This window comes from Aquila chrysaetos, chromosome 13 (assembly GCF_900496995.4).
Source record: "Aquila chrysaetos chrysaetos chromosome 13, bAquChr1.4, whole genome shotgun sequence".
Classification (NCBI taxonomy): Eukaryota; Metazoa; Chordata; class Aves; order Accipitriformes; family Accipitridae; genus Aquila; species Aquila chrysaetos.
In genome coordinates this window covers 13688151-13701507 of record NC_044016.1, presented here as the reverse complement: position 1 = coordinate 13701507, position 13357 = coordinate 13688151, and the positions used below count along the sequence as shown (strand labels likewise).

At 43.0% G+C, this 13357-nt stretch overlaps 1 protein-coding gene across 5 annotated transcripts in view; it reads right to left on the bottom strand.

Moving 5' to 3' along the window:
- Window positions 1–13357, bottom strand: part of EML4 (EMAP like 4) — a 169379-nt gene that overhangs the window by 98095 nt on the left and 57927 nt on the right. For 2 of the 5 annotated variants that reach the window (XM_030035141.2, XM_030035142.2), the window contains exon 1: window positions 949–1134. The exons of 1 other annotated variant lie outside the window; for it this stretch is intronic. In XM_030035141.2, coding sequence (XP_029891001.1) covers window positions 949–1015 — 67 coding nt within the window. In that variant the 5' untranslated portion in view covers window positions 1016–1134. Of the gene's footprint in view, window positions 1–948; window positions 1265–13357 lie in introns of those variants that run through there. 2 more of the 5 variants (XM_030035137.2, XM_030035139.2) reach the window with 2 other exon arrangements.

The following is a 13357-nucleotide window of genomic DNA, read 5'->3' as shown; positions in this document are numbered from 1 at the left end:
TTTGGTTGATACAGCTAGAACGCTGAAAGTAATTACCCAACTTACACTCAAGAGAGGCCGGTTTGATAGCAGCTGTTTAAAGAGAGGAAATAGGTGTTGAAATATTTCATTTTTACTGCGACACTAGTGAAAAATAAAGGGGGGGGGGGGAACGGACTTGGTTCTGAAGGGCAAATCCGTGTTTTACGGGCGCACAGAAAGTACAGCAACGCACACTCTCGGAGCCGCAGCAGATGCAGCGAAGAACTCCCCGCTTTGAACGAGCCTTTACTGCCTCCTCCTGCCCGAGAGGCCCGCACGCTGCCCAGGCTTCCCGGAGGGGGCTTGGTCTTACTTGTCCTTTGCAACGCGTAGAACTGAGAGGTGGAAATGAAAGGCTGGACACACAGAAGCAGCTCTCCCCCGAGGGCTGCAACGGGTCCCCTGCACGCACACACGCAACGCCAGCTCCCGCTCCCAGTTCAGAGGCCGGGCCGGGCCGCCCGGCGGGACCCACGCTGCCGCGGCGGCGGGAGCAGCCCGCACGCAGGCTGCAGGGGTGGCCACGCCGGGAGCCTTCTCTCCAGCAAGCATTAACTTCGCCGCGACCTTCCTGTCATTTTCTCTGCTATCCGCACACGTCGAAATTGTATTTAATTTTTTTTTTTTTTTTTTTACTTTTCTGAAGGTTAGGATGCTGCCCGGCAGCGAGTCAGCTCAGCCTCTGAGTCAGCGCACCTTGCTGGCTGCTAAGGAGCGCGCAGAGTTCACTTAACCACGCAGGTAAGTACTGACCCCGGCGCTCACTTTGCAGATTCCCCTTCTCCCCCTCCGGGGAAGGGAAGCGCTGAGCGAAAAGAGCGGGAGGTCACCCCGGGAGAGCCCTCCCGGGCGCGCTGTGCGGGGGGCCGAGGAGCGCGGCGGTGCCCGGCGGGCCCTCCCCGTGCGGGGCAGGCGGTGGTACTTTACCCGCGCAGAAGCTGACGAGCGCCGAGGGGTCGCAGGCTGCGGCCAGGCAGGGCAAGCCGTCTTCCATTCCTCTCGCCGACGCCGCCAGCGCCGCCGAGCTGGCCCCCTCGCGGCCCCCGCCGCGGCTCAGAGCGGGCCCCCGCGCCCCGGCCCAGCCGGCATGCCGCGGGCTCCGAGGAGACGCCCCGGGCCACAAAGCCCCGCTGGCGGCGGCCGGTCCCCGCCGCCTCTCCCCGCGGCCCCGGCGAGAGCGAGAGGCTCGAGGGGGCGGGATGGGGACAAAACTCGGCGGCTGCCGCAGGGAGTGGCTAACCCTCCGACGTCAGCCCGGCGCTCGCTCAGGCGCTCCCCGGGCGCGGGCAGCGCAGGAAGGCTCCGACCCTCCAGCACCGCGCCGCGACGGCCCGGGTGCCTTCTCGTCAGGGACGCGCAGCTCGCCGGCCTGCTTCCCAGCGGGAATCCGGCAGCTGTCCCCTCACAGACCGACCGACCGACCGACAGGGTCTCGCACCCTTCTCACGTGAAACCACAGCAACTGGGCGGTCGCACAGGCAACCCGCCATCCCCCTCTCCCAGCCAACTGCACCGCAAGGTACTCGCCGCCGGTTTCAGAATCGCGACGCTCGCTGCAAAAAGCCAACGGCCATCGATTTGCCCTCGGTCTGAGCGGGAAGAACCACCACAAAAGACTAACGAAAAGGATTTTTATACCCCGTCAATTCAGATGAACCATTATTGTTCCAAAGCGCGTCTGTGTGTCAGAAACGCCACAGACCTGCTGTCAGTCAAAGCACAACTTGACGTGAAACGTTCACACGGGGGGGGCGGGGGTAGGAAAGGGGCGGTTGGTTGTTTGGTATTATATTTGAATATTTTTCATATGACATCTTTCGGGACAAAAGAGCAATGACATCACTGGAAATATAGTCGTATCCATTATATTAAAACAAAGCAAAATACCGTGGCTTAAAAGCAGCAGCTTTGCAAAGCTATCGTTCTATTCAGCAGAAGGGAACTCGTATTACAAACGCATTACAATCTATTTAGCATGATCATGATTTCGTCTGTCTTGCAAGATGAAGCACAGCCAGATGAGAACTAATGAATGCAACATGTGTTCATTCTTTTGGTAGCCGTGCCTGAAGCCAGTTGGCAGAATGACTACAGCAAGATAAATGTCAAAACAAAACTATTTGTGAATATGTACTGCATATATTTTGCCTAGTCTCTCTATCATACTTCAAATAGTTTATTATTTTCAAGCTTTGCAAGCATGATAAATAACTCTGGACTAAAGTTTTGACTTCCAGACAACAGTGGGATAGTAAAAAAAAGAAAAAAAAAAATACACGGGGGAAGTCCATGTCTCCATTCAAAAAACGAGGGGCAGCACTTTTTTCCACCGTCACAAACGGCTGATAAGAAGGTTCGTAACAACACATATAGTTAAGACAGCACACAATGGGTTTTGTGTGTTTTCCATAGAATCATCAATCTACATAATTTCAGCAGTATCTTCCTTTTCCAGCAGCTCCTGACACATTGGAGGAATTGACCTCTGCAGTGATTTAAAAAAAACAAGAGAAAGGCAGTCAGCTGAATACAGGTCTGCAGTATGAAGCCAGCCAGGAAACTACCACGATTAATAAAAGGAAGGGACTAAAAGACTGAATGGTGGACGATGATAAAGGGTAAAAGGCAAGGGCACGCAATTAAGGAAAGGGCCCTACTGAAGCCATGGGCTTCAACACGCAGCCGTGGCACTGGGATTGACCAAGAACCCATGCTTCCAACTTGTCCCAACCACTATGTTGCATCACATCATTAGATGAAACAGTCTTCATTGCAAGATGAAACACCGAGTCTTATCTTGGGTGGGTTGGACACACAGAATTATTTAACATGCACAAACATACATTTTGGTATCCCTTCAAACTCAACATCCTTCCTAATAGAACTATGAAGCCTTGAAAGAAATTGTGGGCAAAAATCCTCCATGAGGCCAAACAGACATTGTGTGTGCTGGTAAAGACAGGCACAGAGAGCAGAAAGAGCCTGATTTGCAATTTTAAGTGGCCATTAGTGCTCCAAATGATGACAGATTATATACAGCTGGCAAGAAGCATCCAATGTAGTTCAAACTAATAAAATTTTTTTAGAGTGTTTCATTTTTAGAGTAAGAAAAACACTTTGTATAAAAAAAAGTTAGGATCTCCTACTGTACTAAAAGCATATGAAATACTGATATTTCCAGGTATCTATGACTCTAATTTCTAGCTCTAAAAAGAATGGATCTCCCCAGTGTAGGGAAAAAAAAAGTTGCATTAAGGCAGTATTTTAAATAGATGCCTGCTGAATCAAGAGCATACAGGTTGAGGCAGAAGGAACCAAAGCAAATGTTAGACCCTCTGAATGCTAACGTTTGAAGTAAGATTTCAGATGGCCCACTGTGCACAGCCCACCCTGAAAATGGCAGCAGCAGTCTCAATCCACCCATCACCTGTTCCCTGCTGGTCTGAGGACTTAGATCAAAATTCTTTTGCCTAAAATTGATTTGCCTTTGAATCTCTCACGAAAGCCTGAACTCCTCATAAGGATTTTTCCACTCTTCTAGCTCTGGCCCATACCTGGCCTTCTAAGCAATCTCACTATCTTCAACAGCTGTCTACCTCTAACCTTTTCAGGCTTAAAAACCATCTCAGGCTGCTCTTCTCTGCTGTTACTTAACATGAATGAGGGGGATGAGGAGGTACTCAAGTTCTTAAGTATTTTAGGCAGACACAAATGATAAAACAAGTACTTAAAATACGGCACAGACCAAAATAAAACATATATGACGTAGGCAAGGAACCTTTGCCTAGGAAAAAAAACCTCTCAGTATATTAGTGGTACAGATTACAATGTTACACCATGAAAAAACCAACCCTCTCCATTCTAACATAATAACTACAGTTAAAGATCAGGAACAGACCTCCGCACATCGCACAAGCACAGATTCATTTGTTGTTTTTGTCCCCAACACACAGATATTTAGGAACATTACACATCTGTTAAGAACAGCGGATGTCTCAAAGACCACAGCAGATTATGAACCTACAAAAGGAACCATTTTAGACACATACCAGATTTTCATGCATCAAAAAACATTCCAACCCACCTTCAGAGGTGGGAGCAAACGGTTCCTCCAGCTTTTGAAGAGAGCCATAGGAAGGCATGAACTCTTTGGAGTAATCACTTCCACACGAAGAGGAGGAAGCAGCGGGTCCCCTGCCCCACACCCCAACCATTGCCTTCTAGTGACCCAGAGCCCGCTAAGGAAACTGGGGATGCCCCCGCCAAAGCCACTGCACCTCCAGCTGCAGAGTGCAGAACACACACCGTGTCCCCAGGACACCTTCAGCAAATAAAAACCAAACAGGAAGATTATTTATTGAGTTTCCTTGGCAAGTGATCCTGCTACTAAGAAAATACCAGCAGTTACATGAAATTTGGAAATTGGTTCTCACAGGACAAGGGTCTCTTCATCTCCTTCAAATTTAGGAGATTATAGATCCAAGAGCTGCTGCATGAGGCAATCGCATTGTTATCTTCTCTCCAAAAGATTACTGGAAGCTCTTCCTACCTACCTTTCCTTCAGAAAACCTGTAGCTATAACTGTACATAAACAATATAAAGTGATTACAATACTGAGACTAGTTTAACGACTGTCTTGCTGGGGAACTGCAAGAGGGCAGCACTAGTTAATTTTGTTTCTTCATATGTATACAACTAATCATGTTTCCACTGGCAAACAATCTTTCAATTATTTTGCTTTCTTCTTTCTGAAAAGGAACTGCAGCAACGTTTCAGTTGGCAATCAACCTCATAGCCAAACAGTACTACCTTTCAGCAGCTGCATGCATCTCTGTTCCAGTATTACCTTTACCCCATGGAAAAGAGAGAACAATGATTTCTTTAATAACTACCCAATTCCTAAAGACTTGAAGCCTGTTATTCCTTTTTCCTTGTGGGGGGAATCCTTTCTGAAATCAACAGACTGTTTTTAAAAGCATCTTTTACCTGCAATCACCTAACAAGCACACCAGATCAAAACCATCTCATCAGATGAGACAAAAATAATTAAGCACAGTTTTAAAATACACACTTCAGTTAAGGACGCTCATTGCATCAGGCCTGTTTCCAGCAGGACTTGCGAGGTGTACCGAGGTTAGTAAGCTATGAAGGACAAGGACAACCTGGTAGGATTGAGTGCTCTCATTAACACCTGCGGGATGCAGCAGCCCCTGCTCGCTGCTCCTCTTCACTCCAGGTGCTGGTGCTGTAATAAAACCCATTAAAGTCCCATTCTCTGAAGCATTAATACCAAGAGTGATGGAAGGCAGGACCTTTGGCTATGATTAAGGTCACTGAGAGTTGGCATATGGCAGCACTACTGCTAAAATAAGCATCCCATCCTCATTCTGCTCCTGCCACTGGCACAACAGCTCGTGGGGCTGCACAGGGAAGCACACCGGGAGACCCAACAGGATGAAAACTAACCCATTAACACCAAAACAGGAAGCCGGGCCAGTTGTGTAGCGGACAACACAATGAACCATGTTGCAGCAGCAGGGAGGTGGCAGCACCTGGAAAGAGAGGCAGGAACCCTGCCCATCAACTGCAGCTCTGCCCATGGATGACTTACGGTGACTGTGAAACAGCTACACTTGTAAATCACCTTTCATTGACAGAAAACTGAGAGAAACAAGAACTGATAGAGAAGAGAGTGAAGTCCCCGAGCGAGCAGTGCCAGGGCAGGATGTGCAGAGAACGCACAGCGGCGCTGGAGGCCGTTCCCTTGTCACCCCTCCAGACTCTAAACTGAGCTCCTTCGTCCTACGGGTGTTTTTCTCAAACAGAGCTAGTGTGCAGAAAAAATAAGAAACAATAGGTGTACATCATGTCTTAAAAGCTGTCCTGAGGCTGTCCTCCAGAACTAAACCATACTCGTGTCCATGCGGTCAACCATCCCGGGAAAGGGATCTGAATAGGGGAAATATTTTTTTTTTCCCAAAACCACATTACCTAACTTGAAAAAAAAAAAAGAAAAAAAAAAGAAAAAAGAAGAAACCCCAAACAATAAACAGCCCTCCAAATGTACATGCATATTTTAAGAATAACCACCTGAATTTCTATTTTTGTCAGGTGTTTTTTCTGCTGCATCAGCTGCTTACTCTAGTTTGTCACAGACCTGCAGGGGCAGCTGCACCAATGCGACCGAGGTGGCAGCAGACTGATGTGAAGAGTAGGAAGGGTGGCAATGTTTCAGGCTGGTTCTTCACTGAGCATAAAATAACATCGAACCACAGCTGCAGCGTGCCTTCCGCTGCCTGCATGGAGCACTTGCACAGCAGACTGCTTGCAGCTGCTTACCTGCCTACCCATCAAATACAATACGGAAACAGCCAGCAAACAAGATGAAAATGTATTAAATCCAAAACATGGCCACAAAAAGTTTCTCCTGCGAATTTTATTTTGGGCATACGTTCCAGACCACGTATCCTACGTGGGGGCCCATTAAAACGTGCAACCTTGCCCCTGAGAAAAGGAAGAGTCTGAACAGCAGCATCCCTGTTAGGTGCAGTCTGTATTTTTGTGGAGATAATCACAGTTTAATCTCTGGTCAAGAACCTACGCAGCTTCAAACACACAAGTTTTGCATAAGTGAAATGTTTAAAGCTACAGGCGAATCATATAAGGTTGTTAAATATGAAGCATTTCCATTTTCTGAAAGCGATTAGCAGAAATTTGATTCTTAATAAAGATGACTAACTGGCAGTCTTAGTCATACCAAAGCTACGGTTATGGACTAGCTATAGTTAAGTGACTGTTGTCTAACCGTTTAGCTCATGCCAACAGAAGAAAAAATGTTGCTTTTGCCACGCAAAAGTGGGGAAACAGAGGGGGAAAGACCAACTGCAAAACTGTTTTCTAACAAAGCACTTTCAAGAAGTATCTACTTCTAGAAATATTACTGCTTAAGAGTTGCGTATTCTTTCAAAAAAAGATTAAATGTCATTCTTGCACATTAAAACATCTCCAAATGTTGGCTGTTTCCACTAACATACTGCTGCAGTGTTGACTATTTTTACTATTTTTAAAGGTAGTAAAGAATAAACTAAATTAAGTGTAAAAAAACCCAACAGAATTTGAAAAAGAGTCCACTATTTATGACAGAGACCAGAGAGTTTCTCACTTACTATCCACTTTGAGATGCTGAGGAAGTAGAAAAGCCTTTACAAAAACACCACCAACAAAAAGGGCAATCCTTCACACACAACTAATTCTTATTGAGGATGTCCAGCACAAGACTTGTGGACGCACCGAGGGCTTGCACAGCGGGTGACCACCTACCTCAGCAGTGCACTGGGACAACGCAATCCTTGCTGTGCACAGAAAGATACTCTGTGGGAGCAGATAGGGATGGGAAATGCATCCCAGAGGGTCGCTCAGACGTAACCACACATCTTGGTACAGCACGTAAATGAGGAAGAAAACCCACAGATATTAGTTTGGCTTAATCTAGATGGCTAGGAACACCTTTCAGCTTCCAGACTTCTGCATACGCCAGGAGAACCCAAGTCTTCCACCTGAGGTATGGGGTGATCATCTCCATTTGTGACCATGCAACATAAACACAGTATCTCCGATTTAAATATTACCTAGCACATACAGATGTGATGTAATAGTTTAAGGTCTGACACCTACAACACTTCAGAGTTTGACCCTATCAAAAGATCATTTACAGCCACACAGTTTTGACATTATTATATATATATAACAGCTCTACAGTCCATAAATTACCCTTCTGATGGCACAAACTACTAAACAAAGTGGTTTAAAGGGAATCTGTAGAGACAGTGCTATATCCGTGTCATTCCTTTAAATTTAGTTGACAGCAGATTTCGTACTCTCAGTAAAATGGGTCACAATAATAAACATCATGGTTTGTTTACAAATATAGGATTGAACTGTTAAGCTCTGCCTGAGGATTTCACATGACCTACGCTATAAAAGATATAAGTTGGGATTTTTTTAAAAAGACACACATGGAAACTCCTGTTTACTTCTCTTGTTTTTCAGTAGCGTTCTTAGTCTTGATATTTCAGCTTCACTTTAAAACTTGGTGAATATAAAACGGGAAGAACAAGCCACACTATTTCCATGAATTGTTTGATAAAAAAATTGTCATTGGAAGGAACCAACTTGGTTCACACACAGAGGTCAAAAGAGACCTTTCAACTAAGTCAATAAATGAAATCTGCCAGACTAGAAGTCATGCTTACTTGAAAGTCTGAATAACATTATTGACACAAAATTAGGTATTGATTTCCAATTTATTCTTCCTGTAGGAATAGTAATGTTACAAAAAACTGACACAAATGATACCTTTGCCAGTCTCTCTGGAGAAAAAAAACAAAGGACAGTAAGAGACAACAAGCAACCCGCCATTTTAATTGGTAGCTCTTTCACAGGTCAAGACCGAGGTCAACTTTTGACTACAGAAATATGTGTTATTGCCAGAAAAAGCATTCTATAGGTCAGGAAAAATAATTTCTTCCTCTGGATCATCAGTCCTGTTACGACAGCTAAAGGTCAAAGCAAAGAACAAAAAGGCTCTAATTAGAGAGAGAGCAAAAGAGAGAGGGGAAACTCTGGTGTGCAACGGTAGAGGGCTGACTGAATTGACAGATTAAACAGCTGTGGTGTAGGCAAGGACACACCATGCTATGGGGGAAAAACACCACACAAGAAAAAAGGAGGTCCTTGGTGACTTTAAGAAATGCAGTTGTATTTTCCAAGAATCCAGCTTACCAAAGCTTCAGAGACCTACTAAAGGTCAGAAGCGGCAGGAATTTGATGGTATTACATTACGTAAGAGGCATTTTCATACACTGCAAAACCACCAGCCCTAGGAGGTGGGGATGGTGACGGCAGTGTATGATCGAGCTTGCTATGTCCTTACTCACTTCACCACAGGAGGTTTCTGTACTCCAGATCTACCTAGTCATCTTCAAGTAATAAGAGCTGGAAAACAAGAGAACAATCTAAAACATACTGAAGTCACGACTTTAACAGGAATTTAATCAAGCCTCAAATGAAGAGTTTACCCATCTGTTCTTTGAGAAGGATAAAAGTCCATGATCTAAGTGAATAAAATACCAAGGGTGATGGGACTACAGTTAAAAGCAACTTCTTCACTAGCAAAGAGACACAGTACTGACTGCTTTAAGCTCCAGAGGGCTTAGGATAAGGAATAATCTACACATATTTGCATAGGAAGTAAACTAAAAGAATAAAAACTATTCCCCCTGCCCCACTTTTTTTTGAAATACACACTACAGACTATTGCAGCATTTGTATTTTTCTTAATACAAGAGGGAATCCCCAATCCACGAAGTCAGGAGGCTTCATGTAACGAGAGGCTTACGTGCAAGTTTACAAGATCAAGACTGATAGGAGCACAATTCCACCACAGGATTTTTAGATAGAAACTTGACAAATACCTTTACACATAGCTTTTTTTTAATCCAAGTATTGGGGATTTTTTTGTGTGTGTTTCTTTTTTAACACAAAGTTCTAACCTACAGACAACCTGAACACACAACTTCGATTTGAATTATGTATTTCCTAGGAAATGGACTGTAAACACTTCTTCTATCAGCTTGTACGATGTTTAAAGCACTCCACAAAGTCAAATGGAGGAGCACAGAACTGTAACTGCACATGGCTACACAGCTTTTAAATTATGGACATAATAAAGTATCATTATATTTACAGTTTATATTTTTCTTTTGTATTCCAAATTTTTAAAGTAAGTGAGAGTTGATCTCAAGACAGTCTTGAGACACAAAAGATGTCCAAACCTTAGTAAAGTGCTCTAAATTAGGTAGCAAAAATAAGTGGTTTGTTTTTTTTTTTAAACCATGTATACCATAGGTCACCTCTGACCATTGAAATACTCGGTCCAGTATACAAGCCCCAAAAGTCCCACATTCTTCCTTTTTCTATCGCCAAGCCAAAATAAATTCATGGTTTTAAAAAAGTTTTTGTCAAAACAAAGCTTCAGAAGACAAACTGTAACAGTGTTTTATTTATCAATAAGTTTATAATTAACACAGGAACTTACAAGACACTGAGCAACTGACAAAATTACGTATTCAGCGTAAGTTTTATTTAGTAGAAATGTTTTGCCTGCTATCTCTATAAACAGGAAGACTCAGCTATTTCCTTCGACCAAGTACTACAGACTTACTAACATACAAAGCCTGCAGCAACATCTGCTTGAAAGTAACAAACCTATAATGCTGGACATTTTATTATATTTCTCCATTGGCTGTATTTACAACACGAATATGCTTTTTCTGTTTTCAACATAAACGAAAATCCTTCTACAGGAAAGCATACACTATCAAATTATATTGCCGGACACCAGATTTAAAGGAATGGTATTAGGTAGCAATAAGAAGACAGACTAAAACACCAAGGAAAAGAAAATTCCAGTCCCTTTTTCTGAATCTTCCACTAAATGTTGTTTGTCTCTAGGCATCATTTGAGGACGCATTCAGTTTGCAAGGTAACAGATTTGAAGCAACCTTAGAGGCATCATCAAATAAAAAATACAGGTTTTTACTCTTCGGTCAAATTGCTCAATATTCTGCCACTCCACAGGAAAATAAACTGTAAAATTATATTACAGCAATCAGGAATTAATTAATTGTTGCAAGTCACTTGAGCAGCTTTCCTACACTGGAATAGCTAGGATATTTACATTTTAACATAAACACATTTGTATCTCAAAAGTAATCCTCAAAATAACTGCTTTGCATTTTTTCTTCCTGTCACTATACACCTCCTTGTTGAAAAGTCTCTCTCACCCTGCCAGGTGGCTCACAAGGAGGCAGCTCCCCCCAGCCCCTTTAAAACCAGGTCAAGAGAGAGCAGTTGCAGATTGCAAATGACTATACTTCATACCTTTCAAGATTTTCTTAACAGAAGATTTATACCTCAGTATTTTTCTTTGCCAGTCTCTTGACAGAATTCAAATGACTCATTTTTTCACCAAAGGAGGAGTACTTGATTTACTGATTAACTCATTTGATGGGTAATCAGGCAACCATTTTTATCTGCTTCATTGCTATCAAGTGGTCAGTGTTATCTTCCATTAAGGCAAATTACAGGTTTTAAGGCATACCTGCCATCAGAGGAAATCGGTTTGTTCTTGCAGCATCCTCAAAACCCATGGAGGATATGTGCATTGGAGGGAGATGAGAAGTGGAGAGAAGAGGATTAAATTAAACAACAATTTGGAGGAAGCGTCTTGATGTTTTCTGTCTGCACTGATGAAATCAGGTCTATGGCATTAAAACCAATATGAGAGAACACGGCTTATTTGCATTGTCTCCTTCCTTTTCTCATGTAAAAAATCAACTGCTATCCTTAGGCAGGATATTCATTGGAAGGAACAAACTAGCAAAACAGTGAACTGAATTTGCAATCCAATCCCAATTGCCCACCCCAAGAGCTATACAAAATGGTCCAGAGGTAGACTGCAACTAAGACCACCGAGCATGGGCATCACGTGTCAATGTCAACGTGTGATGAGCATCTGGTTTACAGAAAACTTGGACATTTATTTTCTTTAAAAATAAAAGCTGCCTGAATCTGTAGTGGCAATAATTTTTAAATGTTAATTAGCAAAGTCCTCCACTCTACAAGAACACATTACTGATTTTCAAACCCAAAGCAACATCTTGGGCTGTCTGTATCACACACACACACGTATACACGGTGTGGAGCACCTTGATGCGGGTGGGGAGAGCGTGGTGGCTTTTCAGCACAGGTCCACTCTCCCACAGACAGGATGGAGCCAGGCACCAGCTGCAAGAACGAGTACAACCATCCCTGAAAACACACCATAAAACACTTGCAGGTAACTGCTTTCAAGGTACCACTCTTCAGTAAAAGGATTAGAGCAGAAATAACCTCTACCTGGCACAAACCTCTTGAGTCAGGAGTTTGGTTATTACAGCAAAATAGTGGTTTAAACTAGATTCACTGGTGGAAGATTTGATTTGGTAAGAAATTTTTAGATCCTGCTTCACGATGTTGCAGGGAGGAGTCTGCCTGGCAGCTGTGGCACTGGGTGGAAGGGGGACACAGCTCTGAACGCAGACCATCTCCTAAGTGAGGTCCTGGACAGGTTAAAAATCAGCAAGAAACTCCAGCTGACTGAAAAGGGAACAGGGACTTACCTCAAGACTATTATACTCTTTACTCTGACACAATTTAACATAACATGGCACTTCCAACGAGTTATTAAAACAAGGCATCCTCATAGATATAAAAGTCTTCTGAAAAAAAAACATTTTAATAAAACTATACCTACACAGCATTTGGACAGCTTGGGCTATAGTAAATATTATATGATACTGCCATTCCTTCTTTTATAGCATCACGTTCCCAATGATTATCAGAGCTACTTTCATAAAACAAATGGCTATTAATATTATTACTCCATCAGTTAAAAAAATTGCTTTTGCAAATTATTCAAGTACTTTGATTTCTCATACTGGTTTTGCTAGAAAAGAAAAATGTTTAATAAATTCATAAAGACGACAAAACGAAAAATATGCTGACTTAATAGCATTCCATAGAAAAAACTGCTTTAGAGTACCCCATGAAGTAGGACCAGCACAGGTTTTACTGAGTTGCTTCTATACCAGATGAATTCCACTAATGTGTATTAAAATGCTAGGGAAGTGGCTCTATGTACTGAAATTATTTTGTATTATATAGTAATAGGTTAAGGACAGTTTTGCCTCCAAGGAGACTGTAAACCTGAAAATTGGTCCACATCAGTTAATTCATTATCAAAATCTGAAACACTAGTTACTACCAGAGACATTCTCCTTAGAGAGAAAATGTCACTCATTTGTCATTTACATTTTAGCTCTATCTTAAATAGAAAAAGATGGTATAATTGAAGTCTGAAAAATAAATGCCTCTGTAGTTAATAACAGAAAGTCATCTTTTCCCCCTATAGGTTGCTGCCCTAGTACAGCTGTAGATACCACTCCTTATGTTACAGGATATTATCAACTAACTCCCCAAACAAGGCATTCCATTTTTCAATGTATTTTTTTTCAACTGTTCCATTGCTTTGGCTTTCTTTATGATCTAACCTAAGCAGCATAAGCAAGACGGTGCACCGTCCTACACAAAGCATTAACTGACTCCACATGAGAGGTACAGGAGAGTCAGTGTTCCAATTTCACCTGACCTGAACACAGCTGACATAAAACACTGATGCATGCAGTACTCTGGATTTGCATTTGAAATGATCCAATGTTTCCAGAGAATGGGGAGG